Source organism: Poecilia formosa, unplaced genomic scaffold (genome assembly GCF_000485575.1).
Source record: "Poecilia formosa unplaced genomic scaffold, Poecilia_formosa-5.1.2 Scaffold171, whole genome shotgun sequence".
NCBI classification, from domain to species: Eukaryota; Metazoa; Chordata; class Actinopteri; order Cyprinodontiformes; family Poeciliidae; genus Poecilia; species Poecilia formosa.
The window spans coordinates 814,863-828,421 of NW_006800110.1; the positions used below are offsets into that span (position 1 = coordinate 814,863).

The window sequence follows — 13,559 nt, forward strand, 5'->3', positions numbered from 1 at the left end:
TTGTTAGATTTAGATGGTGTGTGGGTGTGTATATATATAAATACACACACACACACACACACACACACACACACACAATATTTTCCCTTTATAAATTTGAAAATGTTAGTGGTGGCATTCAAAGAAAGGAGAAGGGTTAATAATATTAATGAAAATAAAAAGCATGACGGTATTATTTAATATATTATGGTTAATCTGAATAATTATAAACTATATATTGCTATGGTTTATAGCAATATATAGCATTTAAAGGTTTCTAATATTGTCTTTAATAATCGCAATAATTAATACAAATTATTTATTATAACATGAAATGAAGCATTTAAACAAGTTATTTTTCTGCAACTTAAACCAGTACAAATTTAAAAAATATACTCAACATGCCACAATTTAAATTTTGTTTTTTCTACATTTATATGTATTTTTCACTTTTTATTTAAATAATTAAGCTTTTAAAAAATATTAAATTGCAGCTTTTAGTTAGATATGTGTATCAGTGACAGATTAGGACAAATTAACAAAAATATTAATTGAAAAAAGAATGTAATTTATGTCTATCATTAATTTATAAAAATGTGACAGGATTCACATAACATTAAATACAGCAATATAACATGAGTTTAACATGAAATATTATTAAACTATTTTCCAAAAAGTTAATATACACAAAGTTTTACATTTAAATAATAAAAAAACATACTTGCTTTTAATAAAAGTAACATTTATTGACCCACCTTAGTGCTTACACCAATGTCTGCCTCATTTAGTTAGTGGCATGAAATGCGGCCATTTTTATTTCCATGTAAATCAAATAATCCAGATTATCTGCTTCTCTGTTCCAGCCGTTAAACTTTGAGAACAAGCCAAGTTACACCCTGAAGGTGGAGGGAGCCAACACCCACCTGGACCCGACCTTCCGGCACCGCGGCCCCTTCAAGGACGTCACCATCGTTCACGTGAGCGTGGAGGACGTGGACGAGCCGCCGCTGTTCGGCTCGCCGGCGTACTACATCGAGCTTCTGGAAGACGCCGAGATCGGGACGGTGGTGAAGACGGTGTCGGCGCGAGATCCCGACGCTGCCAACAACACAGTGAGGTGAGCAGGAGAAGGAAAAACACATTCACACTACACAGTTTGTTATTTTCTCCTTTTACAAATTCACAGTTTTTTATTGTGATTATTTCAGCCAGTAGTTTATTTCAGGCTGATTTACGTCAGTTTAAAAAAAAGTACAAAAGTTTTTTGGATTCATTTAGTTTTTCTTCAGATGATGTTCACAACAAATCAACATAAAAATAAGAAGAAAAAGTTGTTTTTCCAAAAAGAAAATCTTTAATTCTCTTATTTTTGCAAATACAAATAAAGAAAACACTCAAGGTGCATTCAAATGCAAACGTCAGGGGAAAAAAACAAGACAAAGCAGTTTCAAACTTATTGCAACTTATTTCTATTTAAAAACAGAAAAATATTAAAATTATCAAGTATTTTTTTAAGGTCAGAATTAAATATCTCTATAATTTAAGCAAATTAACCAGACTTCAATTCTTCCAAGGGCTTAAATTATATGTAATGTTGCCTTTGCACCACCAGAGGGCAGCATTATAACACACATTAAAGCTGATCACTGCTGAAGCCTCAGAAAGAAAAAGATACTGATCAATATGTGCTTCTACCTGATGAAATAACCAGTTTGAACCCTAACCAGTACACAGCATGACTTCTTGTGTTTTATATAAACAGATGTTGGTGTTCAGTTTCAACCGTTCATAAACTGATTAGGCAGAAATCTCTTACTTAGTTTAGTGACATGAAGGAATATTAGCTCCACTATAAAACTTCAGTTTCAAGATTAACAGAATTAAATTATTTATCATACATTTTTTCTTAAATCTGTCATTTTGTGTCACTTACCCATTAACTGCCTGTCGTTTTAATGTATAGAGACGAAGAGGTAGCAATTTTTAACTATTGTTCATATACTAACATTTTTTATTCAAATGTAATTCACGGGCTTGTATTTTGTGCTATGTTGATTTAATATCTTTAAAAAAAAAACATTTTTATAATTTTCCAATGCTCTTAATGGAAAAAAATATCTAAAAATCTACTAATGAATGTCAAATTAGAGCTACATTAAAAAGTAAGATTGTGTTTTGATCTGTGTGGATTATTTTAGTTTAAAACAATGCACCAATTATTTAATACATGCTTCGTATATTTTTGCTCTAAACTTTAGAAAATAAATATTAACAGTAATCTCCATCACTGATTGACAGGTCCATGATTTTTTTAAACAATGTTTTTGCAGCATTACACTAGTTTTATCATTTTTGAAGGTTTCAGACCAAATTAAAAAGTTTTCTTCTTTCATCATGGCTTCTTCATGTCAGTTTGCTGAAAAAAGGAAAAACTTTGACGTGATGGAACCTGTTAGATCAACAGATTTGAAACTTAGCCAACAAAACCTCAATCACAATCAAGCAGTTTGGTCAAGGTAGTCGACCTCTTTTTATCAGTTTCAGTTTCTTTATTATTTATTTTACATTTATTTTAAATTAAACAGAATATAAAACACCCAACTGTGCAAAGTTCCAATACTTAACAGTGGTGCTGCGTGCTGGGACTGCGCTGACTGAACAAATGAAAGTTGCTTTTACATGTTTGACCAAACTTGTGAAGCTATTGGTGTATTTAAATGTGCTGTACTGCTGCAGATCCATCAAATAAATTTGATTACAGACATAAATGTAGTGTGACTCAGTACATTTATGTAATTTTAAGTCAATTCAGCCGTTTTTCAGTATTGGATCGGTATCGAACGATACTAAACCTGAGATATCTGTATCGGTATCGGAAGGGAAAAAGTGGATCTGTAGTATATACTTAAAAATCCTCAACAGGAAAGAGTTAGTGAAATTTTCCTTTGTAGAAATGATCTCACTTTGAGAATCTCTCATATTCAGTTGTCAGCATCCTGCTCCTTCCTCTGGGTATCTTGCTTTAGCTCGGCTCACTCAGAGGAGCTGTTGTTGGAAATCGGCCCACAGTGACAGAAGATGAGCCAAAGCAGCTCTCTGCAGGTTTGTGTTTTCCTGCCGCCTGTTTGGCACGAGGAGCAGATACTCTGATTAAGCCTCCGATCAGGAACGCCGTCTCCTCGCTGCGCCTGCAGGAGCTGCCAGACGCCTTATCTCCCCGCCGCACACACGCATGCACACGCAGCATCGGATACGAGCGCGCGGCGGCCCTCAGATAGGATTACAGCTCCACCAAAAAACACGCAGAAGTGCACTTTATGTTGATATCACTGCAAAAAACAAATCTTATCTAGTATTTTTCATCTAGTTTCTAGTAAAAATACCCCAGCACACTTGACATAGAACAAAACTCATAGATAACCTTTCAAAAAGATATAGGAACTTGTTTTAAGTCAATATTTCCTTAAGATCGATGAAAAATGACTAGTACCCAAAAACTGTATGTATTTTACTCAAGTAAAAAGTACAGCAGAGTAAAAATACTCCTAACATTACATTTTTTCACAAAAGTAAATGTGAGTAAATGTAACTAGTTACGACCCAAAACAGGACAATATTAAGTGACTTTTTCTGCCAATGGAACAAGTACTTTTTCATCAATCTTGATGAGTTATTGATTTAAAACAAGCACTAGACCAAAAATTCTTGATAAGACGGTTAGTTTTGTTTGAAGTGTGATTTTTTGGTTTGCAGGTACTCCATCGACAGGAGCAGCGACCCCGAAAAATTCTTCTACATTGAAATCACTTCCGGGATGCTGATGACGGTGCGTTCGCTGGACAGAGAGGAGGTGGGATGGCACAACATCACAGTCCTGGCCATGGAGATGAGTGAGTAGAAAATAACCCAGATTAACTCCACCAACATCAGAATGTGACCCAATTTGTAGCAGAAACACTTCCTATAGATCTAGAACAGTCTTTATCAAACTGTGGCCCCCTAGTGGTCTGCAAGGTACTGCATATAAATCACAGTTTATTTGTGTCCTAAAATGTTACTAATGCACACAACATGACTTCTTTTTTGATTTTCATGTGTTTGACATTATTGGAAAGCTTAGAATCTACACGTTCATGTTCATGGTTTTGTCATGCCAGTCACATTCACAAAAAACCACCACACTCCTCATTAAGATGAACAAAGAAGACAACAATAGGAGGTAGGGCAGTGCGGGGCAGATTCAAGTTAGGTGAGTGTCTGTTAAATGGGTTAAGTGGTCTTGAAAAAGTTTAAGACTGATCTAGAATAACTCCTGTTGCGCATCAGCAGACGCACCAAGTCACCTTCATCCTTCATCCATTGGCTTTGTTTGTCTGGAAGAGTCTTTGTTTGCTCGACGCACCTTAAAGGAGGCGGTAATGGAATCACCGGCTGATTAAATAAGTTCTCGTGTGACGGCTAATTGAAAATGAGACGTTGAGGGCAGCAGCAGGAAGACCTGGTGAGGCAGAGCGTGGCAGGAAGGAGGAAACAATGAAGAGGCAGAACGAGAATCAACAGGGAGAACAGAGGGAAGCCGATTGATTTAGAGGACAGACAAAATAAAGTTACACACTTCCTCCAGTTTTACTCTCAAGGATTCTGTCGCTTTTTGCTCACAATGCAATGTTGGAAAACTAGCTACGATCACCAGGATATGATTATTCAATAAGAATACTAAAGCACAAATATATGATGGATGGATGGACGGACGGATGGGTGCTATAAACTTTCATTTATATAACAGATCAAAAACTTTCTGTATGTTAATGTTAGATTTAGTTCTGGGCTTTGACTAGACCATTTTGACTGAGAATTCAGTGTGACTGAGCTTGAGCTAAGTTGGTGAAAATCCATCCCAAAAGCCTTCAAACTGTGATAAAAAGGTGTAAAATGTGAACAATGAAGCTTAAAAAAAGTTTAAAAGTACTGTTTCAAACCAATGTAAGATGCATTTTTAGTAAAAAGAAAAAAAATTAATTGTATCAGCAGCAAAATAAAAAAATGACACCCAACTTGAATTTTTTCCTTTGAGAAAGCATCAGTAAATGAAAGAAATGTTGACATTTAAAGTGGGCGGAGCAATCCGACTCTGTAGGTCGGACACTATTAGACCCCGTGGAGCTTTGACCTCCAGAATCAAAGTCACATTGCTGACTGATCGATCGTGTGATGAAACCTGAGAAAGTAGTTACCGCTCTCTAATTGTATTTTTATAGCCCATTACACAGTTGGTTAAGGTATGCAAATTGCTGACTGTAATGAAGACTAATAGAATTGTGATGGGAGCGTGAGAAGCGGTAATGTGCTCCGGGTTGGCAGTAAATGAGGGGAAGATTAACCAAGTCCCACCGGGAGCTCAACGCCTCACAGCATCTTTGTGTCTTCTGCAGATAACCCCACGCAGATCGCCAGCGTGTCTGTGGCTGTGAGAGTGCTGGACGTCAACGACAATCCACCGTCGCTGTCGCATTACTTGGAGACGTTTGTGTGTGAAAACGCCAAAGCAGGACAGGTACAGAGACCAAAGTTACAAATCTAATGGTTTGGTTCATTCACACTTAGACAAGTGAGAGTTTTGTTGAACGGACGGCATCAATGGATGCAGTTTGAAAGGAAGCTTATCTCCACCAGCTGCTCAAAGGGCTTTTGGTGTTAAAGGATGACAGAAAATCTGAAAATATGACTTTGTAATTATGCGTTATTGGACACCAGCTGTAGCCTTAAAAAAGACAAACAATAAAATAAAATCATCAATTTGTTTGCACTTTAGTGGATCTTAAACAAACTATGCAGTTCTGGTTACATTTAAGAGTAGATTAAAAAGAAATATTATCTAAAACGGTCCATAATAAGTCACTAGTAACTAATAGGCAGTAAGCAATAAATCAAATCATAAAACGAGCTCAATAATTTCCATTTGCATGATTTATCATTTTTCTCTTTTCTTCCTCTCTCTCTACCAAAGACTGGATGGTAAAAGTCTTCAGTCTGGTGCTTTTTTGAAGGAAAGTTTTGTTTACAGAGACTTCATAGTTCATTTTGTTTGTCTTTTGTTTATTTTGGAAATTTAAAATGTCTTCCAGTTCTTTTAGAATATGCTGCCGTTGCTATTATATTACTGGAGTATGTTCTGTTATTCCATAATCACCAGTGAAATCCGGTGAAACTGCGGTTCAGAGCAGTAACCACACCTGTCGCTGTGTTCCAGCTGATCCAGACCGTGACGGCGGTGGATCCAGACGAACCTCTGGGGGGCCAGCGCTTCTACTACAGCTTGGCTCCGGAGGCCGCCAACAACCCCAACTTCACGCTGCGAGACAACCAAGGTAGATGATCTGAAACACTGAGCGTGGCGGCGTTAGCTGCATGGAGCCGATCCCAACTGTCCCTGTCAGTACAGGACAAACGAAGCTCCACATGGAGCAGCAGCTCAGTCAGCTCTGCCTGAACTCCCTACTGTCTGCTGCATTACTGTCTGCTGCATTACTGTCTGCTGCATTACTGTCTGCTGCATTACTGTCTGCTGCATTAACTGCAAAAAACTAAATCTTATCAGGTAGTTTTGGTCCAGTTTCTAGTGCAAATATCTTAGCTCACTTGAAATAAGACAAAAACTAATTTAAAAGTAACTTTTCAGCATGATGGAAGTTTATTTTGAGTAAATAATTTCTACATTTTCATGAAAAAGAACTAATTAACTGGAAAATATCTTAGTATGCTATAAATAAGACAAAACTAACTTATAACTAACTTTTCATCAGGTGCAGGAACTTGTTTTAAATAAGTAATTCTTTAATATTGCTAAAAAAAAAAAGTTAGTTCCACTGGCAGATTATTTCACTTGTAACAAGAAATTTTTTCCATGTCCCAACAAGAAATAAATTGCATGATAAATAAAAATTAACTTGATCATTCCCATCATAATGATTAATATTTTTAGAACAGCAATTTTATCTACAGATATAATCAATTTCATTATTTCATTGATTATGTGTTTATTTCTGTTTTTAATTATTGTAACTGGTCGTCTTGTTTGTTTTTCTTTTTTTTAATAGTCCCCGTGTTTAAGCGTTATTAGTTCAGGTTTATTGATCTTTGAAGGGAAAACTCGCATTATTGTGCTATTACTACCATTTTATTTCTTAATAGTCTTCTCACAACATTATTGTTGTAATTTCTTTGCCAATTTATCGTCCAGCAAAATTTGTTATTGTTTCAACATACTCCATATCTTGCTAAAAAGTTACTTGTAAGTTTGTTTTGTCTTATTTCAAGTGCACTAGAAGCTACACAAAATACTTTGTAAAGATTGTGTTTTTGTATTAAACTTACCCAAAATCAGTGTGAAATTAGTTTCATAGATTCAATTTCTACCATAATAAAGTCCCAAAAACTAATATATGATTTAATCTCCTCCTTAATCAGCTGCAGTATGAGCATCTCATCAGTGTCAGCAGTCCTAATAGCTCTGGATGCAGTAGGTGCATCTACTGGATGGAAGTCAGGCGCTTAAACCTCCACAGCTGTAACGTCCCTGAACAACCATCTGGGACTAATTACTATGAAACTGCAGATACTTCATCCCCACAGACTCTAGGGCTGCAACTAACGATTATTTTAGTAATCAATTAATCGGCTGAAAAACTGCCACATTCTGCAGATTTTTCATTTCCCATCTAAGCCTTTTTTAAACAATATTAGAGATAAATTAAAAGTGGCACATAAATAAACAACTCTATTTTTTAAATAAGAAAATAAACACTTTAGGCAGTAAAATGTTTGCTAAAGCTTAAAAAAATACTTGAGAAAAGTTCAGCCTTTGCTTGACTTAACAATACAGTGTAGAGCTGATTTGTTATTTTATATCTATTAACTGATTAATTACTGATAAACCTTAATAAATGAAACATTGACCAACAGTCTGATGTGTAACTTGATCAAATGTAATGTTTACTGGCTTTGTATTTTTTATCAATCAATTAAGTTTATTTGAATAACACATTTGAGCAACAAGGCGATTCAAGGTTCTGAAAACAGAAAATTACAAAGTGATAAAGAAAACAGTCAACAATTGAACAAACGTTACATTTTGATAAGTGCCATCACTCAAATTCATGCACATCAAATATGTTGGTCAATAATTCATTTATTATGGTTTCTATGACGTAAAGTTCTTTAAACTGCTTTGTTGCTGAAATGTGCTATACAAATAAAGTTGATTGAAAGCAAAAGTTGCTTAATAGATTTTATTTTTATTTTTTTACATAATTTGAACCTGGTGAAGCTCAATCTGAATCTGCCAGAACTGTTTCAGATACGTTTTATCTGAAACATACTTTCAGATAAAAAGGTTTATTTTATCTTAAATGCACACTGTATGTATTAATTGCAGTTTTGGTTCAATGGTTGCTTTAATTGTGTTGTTCTTACAGCACATGGGCTTTTTTTTTAGTCTTGTCGATTGCGAAATTAGTCAACGATTAATCAATCAATCATTGATTAATCACGATTAATCGTTTCATCCCAAACAGATTGACAGTGACTCTTGAGCTTCTTATGCTACATTACTGTGCAGAAATTATTATCCAGCTCTAAAATCCTCAGAAGGTCTCCAGTAAGAAGAGATCTATTGATAACGATGGCTTTATAAATGTCGACTGAATGCTGGACTAAGACTTTCACCTTCCCTACAGTCAGAGCTGAACCTTATCTCTGCTGTCTGCAGACAACACGGCGTGGATCCTGACGCGCCGCGGCGGCTGGTCCCAGCAGGACCAGACCGTCTTCTACCTGCCCATCTTCGTGTCCGATGGCGAGCAGCCGATGCAGACCAGCACCAGCACTCTGACCATCCGGGTGTGCAGCTGCGACCAGGAGGGAAACGTCATGTCGTGCAACGCTGAGGCCTACAGCCTGCCTGCCAGCCTCAGCAAAGGAGCGCTCATTGCTATTCTGGCCTGCATCTTCGTCCTGCTGGGTGAGTGAGCAGCCGGCGCTGCTACTTGTGCAGAACAAGTTGTTTCTTGTGGTTTTCTTTGAACAAAGCCACCAGTGGCTCCTTGAACCTTCTTCAATGGCTCTTAATAATTTAGCAAAATATTAAAAGGAACCAGTTTCACATTTATATATAGATATTAACGTTGAGCAATTAATTGATTTCAACGATTATTCAAATTTTTGAAGATTTAATTTGAAAAAATCCAGATTTTCCAAAAATTAAATCTTTAAACACCAAAAATTTGATTAATTTGAATATTTCCCATCGTACTACAGTAGATTTTTGTTTTCTAAGGGATGATAGCTGTAATTCCAGTATAATGTGGTTGTACAAGTGTAAAAAAATAAAAGAAAATTCATACAAGTACAAAAATGTAAAAATTGTACATAAATATTCTAGTAAGGTTTTGTACTGACTTCCACTTTTTTTTTTTTTTTCACCAGTGATGATTCTCCTCATGCTTTCCCTGCGGACACATCGTAAAAAGCCCTACCTCTGCGACGAGGAGGAGAATGTGCACGAGAACATCGTACGCTACGACGACGAAGGCGGCGGTGAGGAGGACACCGAGGCCTTCGACATCGCCGCCATGTGGAACCCCAGGGAAGTGCACCACCCTCTAGGCAAGATACGGCAGGACATGATGCCGGAGATCGAGAGCCTGTCACGCTACGTCCCTCAGCCGTGCGTGATCGGCGTGGGCAGTGGCGAGGACAGCAACGTCCACGGCTATGTGCTGGCGAAGCTCCTGGAGGCTGACCTGGACCCGTGCGCGCCGCCGTACGACTCCCTGCAGACGTACGCGTACGAAGGCGAAGGCTCGGTGGCCGAGTCGCTCAGCTCGCTGCAGTCGGGAACGTCGAACAGCGACCATGAGTACGACTACCTGAACGACTGGGGGCCACGCTTTAAAAAACTGGCAGAGATGTATGGAGTGCTGGAGACAAACACGCCTCCCATGTGGTAGAAGAAGAAAGGCAAAACACAAATGAGAAGACAACGCTGGGACGCCCGTATTCTACATCCGAAGGCTGGATTATCAGCAGCCTTGAAGGCCTTCACGCCTGCAGAGGCAGTCTGAGCCGGGTTTAAATCTTCTTCAAAGATGGGCTGGATTTTTGGGCCTCATGGGGTCCGGTAGAGGAACAGCTTCAAAGCACATGTTAACCCCCTCCTCGGGTCTGAAACACCCAGAGACAGAGCCTCTTTGGTTCAAAGTGTTTGAGCTGGAGATGAAAACTCCCTGCACCACAGAGATGTTTTCTTCTGAGAGAAAGTCAGTGTTTTGATGTGTTTTTGGTCCTAATTTACTCCTTTGTTTAAACTTTTGTATTTATGTTTTAATTTATTTGGGTTCTTCAACTAGCACTGTGCGTAAACTTTTAAAAACATCACATATGTTGTGACAGTAGACACCTTCGGGGTTTGCTAGAAAGGAGATTTCAATGCTTCTAAAAGTCACACCCATTGGTATAAATTACTGGATTGGACATTTCGTCACTATCATGTGTCAGTGAAATTTGAAGTCCTGAAAAATTATGCCGTGCCATCATCCCCCTACTACTACTTCATGTTGTCTTCTTTGTCGTCTCTGCCAGTAGTAACATCCGGTTGTTGATTATGCGATTCCTGTGATGCAAAAAAAAAGTGTTTCCTTTGCAATTTTGTGAAATAAACTAATTTCAATACAGTCTAAAAAATTAACTTGATGCTAGCGCCAAAACCTTTTAATAATAAAAAGTTTATTTTTCCGAAATTTCCATGTTTCCATTAAGCAAATTTGTCTTTGTAATTTGAACAGTTATGTGAAACGCATCTGGTACGGGTTGTAGACATGACACAAGGCACAGAAACGGCATCACTACCTACAGAGGCTAATAGGTGATGTCCAGTCCAGTGATGTATATCAATGGTACGCTGTATTCTAATAGGGGTCTTCGATGTGTTTATTGTGATGTCTGTCATTTTTCACCCCTTTGTATTACGATTCCCAAACAGTTTTCTTGAAAGCATAAAGAAGTTGCCATGAGGCAGGGTGGAGGTTTATCTCGACAGAAATCTGAACGAGCACACGACCAAGTCGCCTTTCGTTTCCGATCCCACCGCCGTGCCAAACGGAGTCCGACAGCGGAGAGGCTCCAACCGTCACGTTGCTTTTCTCCAACCGTTTGGGCTGCAGGGACACTGGTCAACCTGCAATAAGTGCCAAATGTATAAAGAACAAAAAGACTTAAGAAAAAAAAAGAATCCAAGAGAGACGGAAACACCAAAATATGAAATAAGGATTTTAGAAACTGAGAAAGATGTAAAAAGTGCTTTTTCATTATTGAATTGGGCAGATTTACTTGAATTCAATATGGTGAGTCATACTGCACTAAGTGGTATGTGAATGTAGATATTTTTTGTATTCTTGTTAATAAAAACTTTTTTAAAAAATGTTTGCTGTTGAACGATAATTAAGCCAAAGTTTACAGTGAGCACCTCCATAAAAACACAATACCAAGAGAAATGACATCAGCAGTGGTGTTAAGGGGCAATTGGACGATTTGAAGTTCAAAATTTACCCAGTCCAAAAATACTTTAATTATACAATCAAAGAGGTATGAATTATTATTCCCTGAAAAGCTCTTGACTTATGGTTAGCACTCTTTGGCCTTGCTGTGAATGAGCGGTCTGCACAAAATGGAGTGGCATCAGATTTTAGCGGTTGTAGGATTTCTCTTTTGTTGTTGGTAAAAGACCATGAGATATTTCTCCCCTCAGTGCTAGACTCTTACATATGTTTTGGTTACATCTACCCAGAATTCCCAGCGTTGTAGTCCACTTCCTGCTTTAGGAATGATCTCCAGTCTGCTTGGTGTTCACATAGGCATCCAAAGTGCACTTCAGCCGAATCTAAACCTATGTTCGTAGGCAGATCAGAGATTGCTTTTTTGGTTGATTATGCATTCAGACCTCCCCAAACAAACCAGACTTTACCAAATGCACTGGAGTTGGATCAAAGCGGACCAAACAGGGCCTGTGTGAATGCCTATTAGGGTTAAGAGGTAAACAAAAACTTGGTTGGTTTTGTACTAGTCAAGAGATGCTGAGAACATTCAGAATAGGTCTGATCTTTAAACGTCTGACATGAAAACAGTGTTACCTTTTAGATTTTAAAATGCTTCATTTTGTAGAAAATTTCTGCTGAATTTTGATGTAATTTGCTTGTTTTTGCTACTGTACCCCAATGACAATATATGGAAAAGAAAGTTGAAATGTTTTATATTCTTTGAATGTCATTTTGTAGTTTCCCAAACTGTCAAAGACGAGGAGAATCTGCACTCACTTCTACTGCATTCTCATCTCTTCAGCATACATCTCTTGTCATTTTTCAGCACATACAGCTCACATCCCAGAGCCTCTTTCCTCCTCACTGCCCTTCTCTGCGCCATCCAGCAGTATAAATTAATCCCTTACATCCAGATGCAACACCACGGCATCCTCTCCTTCACATTTGCCCCGCTGTCGACTTCTTCCACGGCCATTTCCAGGAAAGAGCTTTGCCACCGAAAGGCTCTATGGGGCTAATTTTGTCTTAAGCTCCACTGCTCTCCCTAACAGACAATGGAGCTCAAACGCTTCAAGATAATAAGAAGCCTTGCAGCTCTAATCCTACTGAGGGTAAACCGCGTCAAACCCACTGAATCATCCCCTAATGCTGAATAGAAAAACACTTCGCTCTGCTGGAAATTAGGGGGCGGAAAGAAAACCCCCAGGCTCTGGAGAGAAGAGCAGGTCAAGCCAATCTGACACATGAAGAGTGAAACGTATATTTGTAGACATTTTTCCTCCAAATATTCTCTTCCTCCTAGCAAACACAGTATATTAGTTCACACATCTCACAGAAACTGTCAACCCTGCCGGTGGAGGGTTGATGATTTGAGCTGATTATGTATTCATAGGACAATGGCACCTTGTGGTGTTTTCTCACCAGTAGATTTGATTCGATTGGGGACCAAACTTACAGTTTGTTACATTTTCAGCTGCTGCGGTTCTCTTTCATGCCACACTGAGTCAAACCAACCAAACTAATTGAAAAAGCTGTTCCTCTCCTTGCCTCTGTGGGGCGCTGCACCAAGAACCACTCAAGAAAACAACACAAAAACCTCTGAAGATGACACTGAGCGCAACTTCCTTCTTCACGAAATGTAAACAAAACTGGACTGGCGTCAGATTTTAGTGGTTGGAGGATTTCACTTTTGTCTTCCCCCACTAGCACTAAACTAGCATGTTTGTTTTGGTTGTATTCTTCCAAAATGCCAGACTTTATTAGTGACTTCATATAGGCATTAATATTCTGTACATAGGATTAGTTGATTAATTAAATATACATGTAATTTTTTTTCTTGGTTTGTTTGATTTTTGTTTCTTTGGTTTTTGTTTTTTTCCTATAAATAATGCTAGTGGAAGCTTAAAATAAAGTCAGACACATTTTTATTTCTTATTTCAGTTGTCAATCCTCACTAAAAAATGTAAATAACATTAACTAACCCTAACA

The 13,559-nt window shown here is 37.9% G+C and overlaps 1 protein-coding gene across 2 annotated transcripts in view; it reads left to right on the top strand.

Moving 5' to 3' along the window:
- Positions 1–11,459, top strand: part of LOC103146927 (cadherin-20) — a 97,662-nt gene extending 86,203 nt beyond the window's left edge. For both annotated transcript variants that reach the window (XM_016677992.1, XM_007565035.2), the window contains exons 7-12: positions 843–1,096; positions 3,733–3,869; positions 5,412–5,533; positions 6,230–6,347; positions 8,747–8,998; positions 9,463–11,459. In XM_016677992.1, coding sequence (XP_016533478.1) covers positions 843–1,096; positions 3,733–3,869; positions 5,412–5,533; positions 6,230–6,347; positions 8,747–8,998; positions 9,463–9,986 — 1,407 coding nt within the window. In that variant the 3' untranslated portion in view covers positions 9,987–11,459. The remainder of the gene's footprint in view (positions 1–842; positions 1,097–3,732; positions 3,870–5,411; positions 5,534–6,229; positions 6,348–8,746; positions 8,999–9,462) is intronic.
- Positions 11,460–13,559: the final 2,100 nt, after the last annotated feature.